Source organism: Bidens hawaiensis, unplaced genomic scaffold, assembly GCF_021521415.1.
Source record: "Bidens hawaiensis isolate Kalapana, Puna unplaced genomic scaffold, B.hawaiensis_p1.1 tig00020159_1, whole genome shotgun sequence".
Taxonomy (NCBI): Eukaryota; Viridiplantae; Streptophyta; class Magnoliopsida; order Asterales; family Asteraceae; genus Bidens; species Bidens hawaiensis.
In genome coordinates, this window is record NW_027493071.1 from 375,644 (window position 1) to 389,278 (window position 13,635).

Here is a 13,635-nt window from a genome sequence, read left to right on the forward strand (position 1 = left end):
GTCTTGCTTTGGAGTTTCTTATCTTTTAGGATTGATTTAAAACAGCGAATGAATTCTAGAAAAAGACTTATTTAACTTCCAATCATTTGACACGACATGTCGTATACATTTAATCTTCCAAACTTCAATCGATATTTTAGGTTTAACTTAAAACTATTCATTTGTAGAAACACAACAAATTTCAACGTAGTTTAGAAGAAGCTGGTCGGAGGTTTCTTTGATCTGACCACCTTTTGTTGGGTCAATATTGTTTTGTTTTGTAATACAAATGATTGATAGTTTGATACTGTCAACCACGTTACATATTTCCAGCTGGGCTTCACCAAATTTAAATAAAAAGATAAGAAACGTGTTAATAGCATAGCAGCCATTTAGTTTACCATATGAGACTAGTCAATAATATGTTATTCACTTTCTATCTAGAACTTCTTTGATGGGTCATCTTAATTAACCATTTTAGTGACTTATGCATCATAATTACATGTAGTTTTAAATTATTTTAAATGTAGTAAATGAGTAAAACAATAAAAATATACAATGTCTTGACTGTAAAAGCATTAATCTGTATGACTTAAAGATCATTTTCAAGTTTGAATTTATTCATTTGAAATCTGGGTTTTTCTACTTCATTTTTATTTATTTATTTGATTGATTTTGATTTATAAAGAAAATGTATTATCCACGCATATTGATATGTATGTTCCATAAAAAATTTATTCTAGATTAATCGTTTATGGTTCACCGAATCTCACCTATTTAAAAAAAATCAATTGAATCATTTTATGTCAGTATTTATTTCTTGGATGACAATTTAACTTGGACAGATTATTTTACTAACCATTTGTTTTTGAAAAAAGTTGTATAAATCCCCGAAAGACAGCTATAAACATAGGATATGCAAGTAGCACAAATAGATGTTGATTGCAAACTGTTGTATATTTGACTCGTTTTAAGATATGGATTTTAAGATAAGGAAGCAACAAAATCAGCCAACATTCATCTATAATAGCAACAACATAAATAAATAAAATATATATTTCTAGTTAGTAGTTACGTCAAGAAAACGCCTGTATTAATGGCGATTAGGATTCAGTGGCTGCTGTTGGTAAAAGTGAGGTGCGGCCTCTCTCAACCATGAAGGGTCGATAGAAATAACATTGCGCATGTATTGACGATCTGTTGATACTAGTGAAGTATATATAACCCATTTTGGGTTCACCCTGCAGTCAAAAAGGTTTTATTATTATATTAAATCATTAAATTTGCTATTAATTGTACGCTTAATTTGAGGTATTAATGTGCTAACCTGAACAATACAGATGATGGATGAATGTACACTTCTTGAGAACTCCTGATAGTTTTGTACGTCCCGTTATGACTGTATGGCTTCACAATTGAATAACCGATATATAAGCATGTGACATACGATTTTTTAAAGAAATTTCAATAGAATGTTAAATAATGCGCTCATTAAATCTGGTAACACACCTCCAAACGACATGCATTAGCGAAAAATCCAGCAGTTACCGCCTTTCTCAGTACCTAAAACAACGAAGATTTATTATAAACAAAAGATTTACATGGATGAAGATTGTCATAAATGATGTAAAACAAAGTACCTGTGTATCATTTTCACATGATTTTAAGGTTAATCCTAATCGTTGTGTGATTCTTCTTAGTTGTTCTCTCACTTCAATTACTTTTTTCTGAAAAATGTAAATAAATATATATAGAAAATAAAAAAGAATGTGATAAAACATGATTTCTCTAAAGCCGTTATGCTTACCATTGCATGGTAATTAATAAAGTTTTTATGACACCATTTTGAAGATTTGTTAGACTGAAGAAATCCCTTGTATACATTTAGGAAGGTCACATGATCACCCTGCAAAACATATAATTGTCATCACTGATTTGGTACTTGATAGCACTTTGAAAAAAGAGAATTCTGTAAGGCACATATGATCATTCATTTGTGACACTATATAGTACAGATACCACATATATATTTCAAAATTAAATCTTATGAAGATAAAAGTAATTATATAAGACACCTCCGCTGCAGCAAATCTCAATTTGGCTTCATCTAGCTCCCTCTGCCCCTTAACGGATAACCATATTGACTGAAAAATTGTATCTTTATTTATCAGAATATGAACAAACTATGAAGGAAAAAAACTAACAATGATGATGGTACAAGTTAAAGGACCTGAATCGAGAGGACAGCAGCCACAGTAATAATTTCTTCCGAACATCCAAGCTGATCCGATGCTATGATCATTTTTGAGATCATAGGATCCTAAAAACAGCAAATTTCAATATATAAGTTGTATATCAATATTAATTTCACGGAGTAAACATTTATAAAAATAATGGTATACCAATGGTAGCTCTGCAACTTGAAATCCTACTGGTGAAGTAAGTTTTGCATCATCATCAAGAACTCCAAGTGAATATAATACTTCAAGAGCTCTAACCATTGTTTCAGATGATGGTGATGCTGGCCAATCAAACCCTAAAATATTATCAATACCTAATGCCTTTAACTGCAGTTAAACAATGCATAACTATCAGAATCTATAATGATGGAAAGTAACCATAATTTCAATTGTTACTTGTTAGGTTGTTAATACCTGAATTACACTAGAAGCAAGGTTTGATCTTTGCATCTCGGGAATCCCATGTGAAGACATCTCATTAACAAAATAATCTTCTGTATAAAGCCTGTTAAAGTTTTATATCACAAAAGATGAGAATCATTGAAAACAATTAAATAGTCGTAAATCTGTAAATACATTACCTGTAACATTTCCCTGGTCGTATTCTTCCGGCCCTTCCAGCCCTTTGTCTAGCAGATGCTTTGGGTATCGGTGCCACTACAAGATTTTCTATATCTGTAATCTGTGACAGCAATTTGCAAGATTTAAAAATGCATATAAATAGATGATTTCATTATATTGAGAAATCCTAGTGTCAATAAGAAAATACCGGGTTGTAGAACCGTTGTTTTGAGAAACCACTATCAACAACATAGACGATACCCTGTACAAGTAAATGAAATTAAAGTACAATAAAGTAATAGATTTTATTTATATTCAATTAAATTGGTCAAAAATACCTCCAATGTCAGGGATGTCTCTGCAATATTTGTTGAAATCACCACCTTCCTTTTTCCTCTCGGGCATGGTGAAAATATCAAGTCCTAAAAAAATATCCCGCAAATAAATCATATTTAGTAAACACAAATGCATATAGGTCATATTTAGTAAACACAAATACATAATAACTACATAATAACTTATGAAAAATAATAAAAGTTAGAATAAGTGACCTGATCTGAACGGGTGAGTCCCGAATACAGAGGCAAAACAATCATTCCTGAAATATTTACAAATTGTCATAACAAGCAAAGAATTTTAAACTACAAATTCCATTAAACGCCGAACATTTACACATTTAACTGATACCCATTTGGATTCAGATTTCAAAAAAGGCATGATCAGCAAATATTAAGCCGGTGGCATACCTAAAGAAGACTTGCCACTGTTTTGGGCTTCTTCTGTGATTAATTGAACTGCCGAATCAATATCATCTTGCCCAGTTAAAAAGACAAGAATATCCCCCATTGGCTCCTGCATATTAAAACAACAGATACGTAACATAATTATAAATATAAAATGAACAAAATGCAAATATTTAATAAAGAGCAGGTGTACATTTTCATGAATTGACATTACTGTTGAAACAGTAGCTCGAAGATAATCTGAAACAGGCTCTTCAACATAAAAAATCTGTACATTATATCCTCTTCCCTGAAATCACATCCTTTACATTATATTCTCTGTTCTATTATATAATAACATCAGATATTTCGATTTTGCTATAACATACCTCAACAGACAATATTGCAGGTTCCGTCTGCGGTCCAGTATCTTCTCCTTCCAACTGAGGCCTTCTTTTTCTGATGAGTATACAAGGTCGTAATACATCAGTCATAATCCATGATATAAAGTAATTAATAGAACTTAACTGTTAATATGAATCATTGATCTAATTAAAGCACCTGATTTGGAAAAATGCAGCCATTGATTTTGCTTCAATTGTGGCTGAAGCAATTATAAGGCGCAACTCAGGCCTACGTCTTTGTATCTAAGAAATCAATAATTAGCAACAGTAAAATAAACATATATTGAATCTTTATTGGTACCTTTTTTAAAAGACCTAACAATATGTCTGTTGAAAGAGATCTCTCATGAGCTTCATCAACCATAATCACACTGAAATTAATTACAAGCTAATTATTTTGATAGTTAATAAATAAGTGAGTACTACTACTAACAAAGAACACAAATTGTAACCAGCACCTGTACTTGGTAAGGAGAGGATCGTCCATCATTTCCCTTAATAATACTCCATCTGTGAGAAATTTGATCTTTGTAAAGTCCTGAGTTCATAACATTAAAGTATAATTAATATTACTTTATTTTTTTATAGGTTACACATGTTAAAATTATATGAACATCAAATTAAGTCTTACTGGGTTTGTCACATCTTCAAATCGAATAGTATAACCAACTTCTTCCCCAAGTTTGACTCCCATTTCTTCTGCTACCCTTGCAGCAACACTCTGACAACATGAAATATATTAGAATAGTAATAATGGATAATGGTGACATTAACAAATAAGAACATTTGACAGTGAGTACCTGCACGGCTAAACGTCTTGGCTGAGTACAAGCAATAATGTGTCCATCCTCAGCCCACCCTGCTTCCTTAAGATACTGCAAGATTAAAAATAATTATTTATTTTTAATTGTTGGAAGCATTCAAATCTTAATTTAAGAATACAGGAAACATTAATTAAGAATACAGGTAACGAAAACAAAATCTACCAGAATCGAATACATTAACCAAAAGTTCAGTGAAAAGTTTGTGAACTGTTTGGCGAGAAATTTGTATGTTCGATTATTTAATAAACAAACGAACAAGAACACATGTATCGTTCATTCATTTATGTTCATGAATGTGCGTTTATTTAATACTCGGTTATTTTCGTCAGTTTATGTTCATTTACATTCGTGAGTTTGCTTTTGTTTAAGTTTGTTCATTTACGTTCATTAGTATATTTCTTCAAATTCTTTTGTCCCGTTACAACTTATATTAGTTTTACAAAATTTTTCAAATTACTTAAACTTGTTTTAGCTCAATTTTGTCCCGCGGGATTAAGATTAAGGACTTTTAGGGAATGTCACTTTTGTGTGTTAAATTTAGCTTAGGGCTAAGAATCCTATATCTTAGGTGGACTTTGCATGTGATTGTTCTTTTGTTTGTATGTCTATTAGGATCACATGAGCCATGTGTGCTTGTATTCTACTCTGCCACTCTATCACTATATGTCCTGTTATCAGTACATGTGTGTTTCCATGTTGTTTGCTTTGGAGCCGGGGGCCTCTTTGGAAGCGGCCTCTCTATCCTAACGGGTAGAGGTACGGTAGTTGTTGTTTTAGCTGAATTATGTTCGTTCAGTTATGTTCATGAACCATTCGTTTATGTTGTTAACAAATGAACACGAACAAGAAAATCAATCCCGCTCTTTTGATTGTTTGTGTTCGATCGTTTGTTCAGTTAAAGTTAAACGAACGAACATGAACATACTCTGTTCGGTTTGTTTACACCAATTTCATATTTCACCTCCGTTGGGAACCCTAAGTACACTAACTAACTAACTAACCTGAGGGATTTGAGTGGTTTTGCCACTTCCAGTTTCTCCAACAATAATAGTAGTGGAATGAGTCTCCACCAGATACAAAATAGGCGTTCTGTATTTGAACACAGGTAGCCTCTGACTCTGACTCTCTAAGCTCGCGTAACCATACCTGCAGTTCATTTCAAAATAGTGGCTCGTAACAGAAGAGTGTTTTGGTGTTGTGAAACCCTAACGATTAAAGTTTAGTGGCAAAAATCAAAGAAGATTAGTTACGAGTGTGAAGAGGAAGGAGTGGCGGAGTATAATAGAACGCCGCCTTCTTCGTCGTCTAGCAGGCGAGGTTTCTCCGTCCCAGGCTTCCAAAATTGCGCCATTCCGGTTATCGGAGTTGTGAAACCAATTAATAGTTTTGGGGCTTTAGTCGACCATACGATTTTTTTTTTTTTTTTTTTAACCGCGACTATTCTAAATGAGCTGATATCTAAGTTCTTCGTATCGGGATTCTATCATTTTTTTACTCTAGAAAAACTTACCCAATGCCAACGCCCGAAAGCATGACAGTGCAGGAAGATAAAATCTGTTCCGTTTAATAATTCAATTAGCTAAAGCCACATATTCGTCTAGTCTCCCTTCTTCACCCGGGTACCTCAAAAACCAAAATCTATTTCAATACATAATTTTGAATATATCATTTTTATAAAACATATATCGAATATAAATTAAAGGGGAAAAAAAAAGCAGAGCTATGTGTTGCGAGTATCTATAATTACACTAGCTTTTGACCCCCGTATTACGGGGGTTGTTTTACATTATTTATTTATAATAAGTTGTAGTGTTCATGCACCTATTGGGATGCAATTAATGAGATGTAATTTGGTACTGTCGCTACGATAAGCTGTGTATTTATGTGTAGTTTTGGTTTTAATTAACCGATCTCTCTTAGTAAGAGCTAACATACGTTATAAACACGTATCAGGCTCACAATTCCTCACTATGTTTATAACACGTTACACATAATACAAAACAACTATGTGCGTCACCATATTTATATACTAGGATAATAACCCGTGTTACACACGGGTAGAAAACATATCAACAAACAATATAAAATATAAACTACGCATTCAGTCAACACAAATGTTAGACATAAGTTTTTTACCCACAGATGTTACAAAAGATGTTAAACTATGTCTGTAATATAAAAAGAAAATACTTTATAAATAAACCATGCAATGAATAAGAAATAATATAATATAAATGAACCATTAGACCTGAAAAAAAAATAAAAAACACATATTAGTAAAAGATTTTGTAATACTAATTGAAAACTAAGTTTACAAATACATACCAGTTTTAAACTGTATCACATTAAGTTTCTGAAAATCTCTTTGTAAACAGTTTTATTTTTTTTAAATGTTCATAATTGTTCTAAAGAACGTTTTTTTCTTTTTTTCTTTTAGAGTGTTTTTTATAAATAATTTTCAGATACAGCTATATTGTTATAGCATTTTTCATGTTATATATATATATATATATATATATATATATATATATACTATTAAAGAAATTTATTTTGGCTCATTCTTATTGGTTGATTTTACTATATTCCAAAAATAAAAAAGTACTCATACAATTTGTTACTAATAAAATAATTCAAAATTAAAATCATAATAATCATTTAATCTATATAATAAATATCATTAAACACATTCTTTTTGGCTCATTATTATTGGTTGATCTACTATACTTCAAAAATAATAAGCCCTCATAGAATTTGTTACTAATAAAATATTTCAAAATTAAAATCATAATAATCATTTAATTAGATGCGTTTTCCCCTAGACAATCAATTATGGACCCATATATGTTTCATAACCCTAATATTCATTCCTTTATCTCCAACTCACATTTTGCGAATCACCTTTTTTTTGGCAGATGGTGTTATATATGTTAACTAATGAATTATTACTTTTGTGATTATTAAAATGCATTTTTATATGTGAGTTGAGGACAAACATAACATTTATTTAAAATAATTTTACACAGATACAAAATTTACAAATTGTTCAAATATATAAGCATATATATATATATATATATATATATAATTAACACCTTCGGATAAAAAAGCTTCTGTTTAAGTTTTAGAGAAGACAGTTTCCTGTTGTAGTTTGGTTTTGCAATGATCATCAACAAAAGTCTAGGCCAGTTTCTAGCAAGGGTTGGCATACTTAAAAGACCCGTTTTACACATGGTTAACTTTATGCAGATTTATTAAGAGTGAAGAGCAGAGACGAACAAAAAATAAACACTTATTTTAGATAAGCAAGAGAAAGTTGCAAACAAAGCAAAAAATTATTGTTTGTAAGTAAAAATTTGTAGCTTTTGAAGTTTATGTTTTAAAGTTTAAATTTTGTTTGTAAACATTCTGCTACGCAATGTCATTTTTTGTAAGTCCATGTCTTTCATTATTATGTTTTCATTTGAATATAGCTTACAATTATAAATTATATTGCTGTCTCAAAATACATATTAAAAAAATGTTGTCATTTGAAATTATATATATGTTTATTTGGACCGTTTTTTATATTTATGCCCGTGTAATACACCGGTCAATAACTTAGTTTCTTAATAAATAAAACTTAAAGAACATTCGGTTTGATCACCATTCACCGGCTCTTCTTCTTTCCTCAAGAGCAAATTAAATCATTGACACGGTGGTTATTAATTGGAATAAATAGACTTAATCATGGAATTAATTGCATTAATTTGAATAAATAGATTTAAATTAAACAAAAACTCAAAAAGAATTTGACAAGGTGGTTATTAATTGGAATAAATAGACTTAATCATGGAGTTAATTGTATTAATTTGAATAAATAGATTTAATTGTAGAATTATTGAATTAATTTGGAATGCTGATTTTAATTTAGTGGATTAAAAATAATTGTGAATATGTGAAAATTATTGATATGGAATGTGATTACATGGAATCCTATGTGGATAGACTAGAATAAGGACATGTGAAGAGAATCATCTTGCTTTAATATATTAGTAAGATGCTTACATTCATACATTACTAACCATCAATCATTTATTGTTAATCAATTAATTAATCATTTAAGCGCCGGTTAGAGCACTAGAAACCCTCAATGTAGAAGGGAGAAGGGATAAAGACGGACTCAAATTGACTTGGGAGGAGCGGATTAGGCAGGATTTGCTTAAGTTACACCTCTTTGAGGTCATAGTCTATGGCAAGAGTTCATGGAGAAATAAGATTAAGGTTAATGACTTTTAGAGATTATCACTTTTATTTCTTAGCTTTAGCTTAGGTTAAGAGTCCTATATCTTAGCCGGACTTTGCATGTGACTGAATGTAATTTGGATCATATGATGTCATATGTGCTTGTATTCTACTAACGTCAGTTTATCACTAGATGTCATGTTATTGGTGCATGTGTGTTTCTATGTTGTCTGCTTTGGAGCCGAGGGTCTCTTTGGAAGCGGTCTCTCTATCCTCATGGATAGAGATAAGGTTTGCCTACATCACACCCTTCCAAGACTCTATCAATGTCTTTTGCTATTTATGTGATTTACTGAATGCGGTTGTTGTTGTAATTAATCATTTAAGCATAAACCACATTCATTAATCTCTCTTTTATTAGTCATTACGTGAATATGCATAGAACCCCAAAACATTAAACGAAAGAGGTCTAGAAACTCACATGTTTTTCTTAGCTCCTTAATCAAAATCTAAGTGGTTAGACTCCTGAATCACTTGTGAGATGAACCAGAGTCCAATTTGAGTTTGTTTGCTGAAACAAGCTGATCTCTAGAAGGATCCTTGTAGGTTTGGTGCGATTTACACGGTGGTATAATCAAGCTTTGATTCCACGGTGAACCTTATAAGGATTGTTTGAAACCAAAATTTGAAGAAGAGGATGTCTAAGTTTAGGAGGGTGTGATAATGTTGTTAAAGTTTAGGATTTAGGATTTAAAGGTATTTATAAACCCTTAGAGCATTCCCAGCCTGTTTCCTACCTTATATTCATATATATCATATAATTATACTAAAAAACACTGTATTTTCTCTCTTCTGTTTAATTAAATAATATTTTTTATACATTTATCATCATATTTTCTCTCTCTTTCACTCACAACTACTTTATGAAAATATTAAAAAATTATACGGTATCTATAATGAAACCCCAAATTTAACTTTCCCATACAAATTTTCTCTCTCCTTTACTCACAACCACTCATAACCATACCATATAATTTACAAATCCCCTCACATAATTTTACGAAACAGATTGAGAATGCTCTTAGCATATGGACCTTTCGTAAGCCCAACTTATACAAGTCTTAATCCCATCCTTTATTTATTAAATAAATTAACAATTCCACTATTAATTGTTTAAAAGTCAGGATGTTACAATATAACACAAAATAAATTGCGTAATAACCAAATTATATATATGTATTAGCATGCAATTGGTCCAATTATATACATGAACTATACTTAGTTACTTACATTAAAAGTGAAAAATGCTAAATTTTTATTATGCAATTTAAAAAAATAAAATAAAATGATAACAGGTAAAAAAACTGTTAAAGATTAAAAATGATAGAACTTAATAAAAGTCAACGGTAGTGGTTCTTCTTATTTTATCTCATAAAACAATTAAAAAAAACAAAATAAATTATATTTATAATTAAGAGTTTTTTTTTAATTTCTTATTTGAATTACATATATGTGTGTCCTAACAAACATTTCTAACATTCATTCCAAAGCATAGAAACAAAACAATTTGCCATCTATAATATTTATGCACCTTGTGTTTCCCCATTGATCTCCATCTCTATGAACATGGTTTAATATCCCTCTCAACCATAAACACAAACCCTTGCACAGGAAAGAATTAAAGCCAAATGGGTTCATTTGCAGACGACGATTACGATTACTTGTTCAAGGTTGTTTTGATCGGGGATTCAGGCGTCGGTAAATCCAACCTATTGTCACGATTCTCCAAGAACGAATTCAGCCTCGACTCCAAATCCACAATTGGTGTTGAATTTGCCACTCGTAGCATTCGTGTTGATGACAAGATCATCAAGGGCCAAATATGGGATACCGCGGGACAAGAAAGGTATCATTCTTCATTGTATACATTTATAAACATATTAATACATGATCAAAATCTTTATAAACAAAGCATGCATGTTAAACAATTTATTTGGTGTTATTCATCGTAATAATAAAGAAACATTTCAGGTACCGAGCTATAACAAGCGCTTATTACAGAGGAACCGTAGGTGCTCTAATCGTTTACGACATTACACGAAAAGTAACGTTTGAAAACGTGGACCGATGGCTAAAGGAGCTTCGGGATCACACGGACCAAAACATCGTAGTCATGCTCGTGGGAAACAAGGCTGATCTTGCTCACTTACGGGCCGTTACAACAGATGAAGCCAAGGCCTTTTCCGAGAGAGAAACTGTCTTTTTTATGGAAACATCCGCTCTTGAGGCGTTAAACGTTGAAAAAGCTTTTACCGAAGTACTGACTCAAATCTATCGGGTTATGAGCCGAAAGGCGCTAGGTGTGGCTAACGACCCGGCTCTAGTACCCAAGGGACAAACGATTAATATTGGAGGTAAAGATGACGTGACGGCTATGAAGAAAGCTGGTTGTTGCTCTACATAAAATAAACACTAGAAAAGAAAACATGTCACAAGACAAGTGACAATATTAATGATTTGTAACATGTTATAACTATATCACCGACGGGCGATCTAGATATCTCGACGTGTGACTGTGAATACTAGAGATCTTTCCCTTTGGATTCTTTTTTCGGTCCACAAGCTTTAGTTCTAATCTATACAATGCGCACGCATCATATTTGTTGATTTCATACTCGTAAAGATGCCATTCGACTAATTTCATCGGTTGTGGGTCCATGTAATATGATCTTTTTAGCCATCCGGATTCATTAATCACTTGCTTTTGTGATTCATGCCAGCCCCGACCATTGTAATCCGGGAGTGATCTTTGTTTCCTGTTTCCACTCTCGAATGCCCTTCGTGGTTTGTCAAAAAACAGCCACTCGCGAAGCATTTCACCGTCAAAAACCGAGAGATCAAAGAGCTCTGAACAAAATCATTTTGGTTATAAACTTATATAAAATATTACTTAATACAATCTTAAATGGGTCAGGTCAAATAAGGAAAGATGAGTAGACTAACCAGGAGCATTCCATGGAGATTTTGCAGTGGCGGCTCCCTCACAAACTGGGACACCAACATTCCTGCCTTGTGCTTTAGCGCTAAGTGCAGCAAAGAGTAAATTATCCTTCAATTCAATGCCTTTAGGCCGCACGACTGGAGTCATACCCGGTTGACCTTCGTTTTGTGCAACCACCGCGTGCAGACTGCTGCAGTAGCTGGTGCACCACCATTGAACCGGCCTCTCGGACCACCAGCCTTGAGCCGGTCTGGGACAGTCCCAAAGTGCACATTTCGGTCCAAGGAACGCAGAAGGCGGAGGACAAATGTTAGACAGAAAGCTAGTAACTTGAGGTAAACCATCTTCGCCCCAAATGCCATAAATCCCATTAACACCGTTCGGCTCAAATTCAGGTGGTAAATTGAATGAAAAATAATCAAACTGTGTATCAACACCAATATTCTGTTGTCCTGTCATGTTTATCCCCAAAGGCAAATCTTTGTATTGATCAAGCAACTTAAAGTCATGTTCTTGAGACACTGGAGTTATAATATAATTCTGCAAGATGATTAGCAATATGAATCAGATAATAAGCTAAACAATTAAAAAAATGCAGGTCCAAACACCAACTCTATAGTCATATTGTTACCGCGTTGTTCACAATAGTATTTGGACCCGTATGGGCATCCGGATCAGGTTTTGGGACAGCTAGCCCGCTCGTTACATCATCATCTTCATCACAAAGCTGCAGCAGCCTACTTATGTCCGGAGGAAAAGACCCTAAGCTTCCATCCTACATCAAAATTGCCAAATTTAAACAAAATTCGACATCCAAACTGCAACAATTGATCTAATGGTCATGGCCAGCCCTAGGGTAGGGCGAGTTGGACAACCAGCCGAGGCCTGTAATTTTCAAGGGCGAATTTTTTTTTATATTTATATTTTCTTATATATAGTTTTTAAATTTTTTTTATAAAAAAAGTATAGATCTCAATCATCTTAAATATATTGAGCCAAATTTTTTTTAATTCATAATCCATTTAAACTATCTGGCCCAAACTAAATTTAAAAGCTCAAAAAAATAAAAAACAAACAACTCGTTAGGGCGTACAGGCCTTCTTATTTCTGCTCTACCGAGGTATTTAAAACCTTGAGGCCGACGCTGCTAACAGTAAATCAATTTACATAGTTGTTGTTTAACAATATATAAATATACCTGATGCAAAGAAGATGCAGGGGAAGGTTGATTAAGCTCCTTCTTCCATTCCTTGAGCATCTAATGCACTTGTTCCTCGAGTACAAGCATGTCGATATTACGACTCTCCTTCCTTGCAGATTGCAAATCCATAAACATGACTTGAAGATCATCGACACGGTTCATGGCCCGGTCTTTCAGTATCCTGTGTGACTTCACACCTCTCCCCATTCCAACAGCTTAAAAATAATAATAATAATAATAATAATAATAATAATAATAATAATAACCAAATCAACAACATGATAACGATCAGATCCTATATAAACATATACCCACAGTCATCAAATTACCTGTGTTTGAAATTGGTGATCTAGATGAATTGAGAGAACAAGTTTGGGTTTTGATTAATGAGAGAATTTGATACACCCAAAAGTTGGGCAGATGAGATGCAGATCATAATACCCTTTGGTGGTCTAGTGCAGCTTGGCGGTAAAAGTATGTTA

General features: G+C 32.7%; 3 protein-coding genes across 3 annotated transcripts; 1 reads left to right on the forward strand and 2 right to left on the reverse strand.

Moving 5' to 3' along the window:
- Positions 1-1,061: 1,061 nt before the first annotated feature.
- Positions 1,062-6,103, reverse strand: LOC143560031 (putative pre-mRNA-splicing factor ATP-dependent RNA helicase DEAH9). The gene is made up of 23 exons (XM_077048438.1): positions 5,981-6,103; positions 5,732-5,876; positions 4,707-4,781; positions 4,538-4,627; positions 4,365-4,444; positions 4,208-4,277; positions 4,064-4,149; positions 3,892-3,961; positions 3,717-3,812; positions 3,527-3,632; positions 3,332-3,378; positions 3,119-3,202; positions 2,989-3,042; positions 2,801-2,901; positions 2,634-2,724; positions 2,382-2,546; positions 2,210-2,299; positions 2,055-2,123; positions 1,787-1,885; positions 1,620-1,706; positions 1,489-1,542; positions 1,307-1,386; positions 1,062-1,220 (listed from the first exon to the last, which is right to left on the reverse strand). Exons 1-23 carry the CDS (start codon positions 6,079-6,081, stop codon positions 1,073-1,075), a joined length of 2,088 nt encoding a protein of 695 aa, XP_076904553.1. The 5' UTR covers positions 6,082-6,103; the 3' UTR covers positions 1,062-1,072.
- Positions 6,104-10,639: 4,536 nt separating this feature from the next.
- LOC143560032 (ras-related protein RABA1f-like) lies at positions 10,640-11,425 on the forward strand. The gene is made up of 2 exons (XM_077048439.1): positions 10,640-10,857; positions 10,983-11,425. Exons 1-2 carry the CDS (start codon positions 10,640-10,642, stop codon positions 11,413-11,415), a joined length of 651 nt encoding a protein of 216 aa, XP_076904554.1. The 3' UTR covers positions 11,416-11,425.
- Positions 11,426-11,484: 59 nt separating this feature from the next.
- On the reverse strand, positions 11,485-13,359 carry LOC143560045 (transcription factor VOZ1-like). Its single transcript, XM_077048449.1, has 4 exons — positions 13,151-13,359; positions 12,584-12,727; positions 11,955-12,492; positions 11,485-11,858 (listed from the first exon to the last, which is right to left on the reverse strand). The coding sequence occupies exons 1-4, from the start codon at positions 13,208-13,210 to the stop codon at positions 11,485-11,487; spliced, it is 1,116 nt and encodes a 371-aa protein (XP_076904564.1). The 5' UTR covers positions 13,211-13,359.
- Positions 13,360-13,635: the final 276 nt, after the last annotated feature.

What these genes read in the sequence shown, in the direction of transcription:
- LOC143560045 (XM_077048449.1), bottom strand. Translation starts at nt 13,210, where the DNA reads ATGCTCAAGGAATGGAAGAAGGAGCTTAATCAACCTTCCCCTGCATCT. An exon ending in CTGCATCTTCTTTGCATCAG is followed by an intron (nt 12,728 to 13,150) that starts GTATATTTATAT and finishes ATTTTGATGTAG; the next exon opens with GATGGAAGCTTAGGGTCTTT. An exon ending in ATACTATTGTGAACAACGCG is followed by an intron (nt 12,493 to 12,583) that starts GTAACAATATGA and finishes ATCATCTTGCAG; the next exon opens with AATTATATTATAACTCCAGT.
- LOC143560032 (XM_077048439.1), top strand. Translation starts at nt 10,640, where the DNA reads ATGGGTTCATTTGCAGACGACGATTACGATTACTTGTTCAAGGTTGTT. An exon ending in GATACCGCGGGACAAGAAAG is followed by an intron (nt 10,858 to 10,982) that starts GTATCATTCTTC and finishes GAAACATTTCAG; the next exon opens with GTACCGAGCTATAACAAGCG.
- LOC143560031 (XM_077048438.1), bottom strand. Translation starts at nt 6,081, where the DNA reads ATGGCGCAATTTTGGAAGCCTGGGACGGAGAAACCTCGCCTGCTAGAC. An exon ending in AAGTTGCAGAGCTACCATTG is followed by an intron (nt 2,300 to 2,381) that starts GTATACCATTAT and finishes TGCTGTTTTTAG; the next exon opens with GATCCTATGATCTCAAAAAT. An exon ending in CTAATGCATGTCGTTTGGAG is followed by an intron (nt 1,387 to 1,488) that starts GTGTGTTACCAG and finishes TCAATTGTGAAG; the next exon opens with CCATACAGTCATAACGGGAC.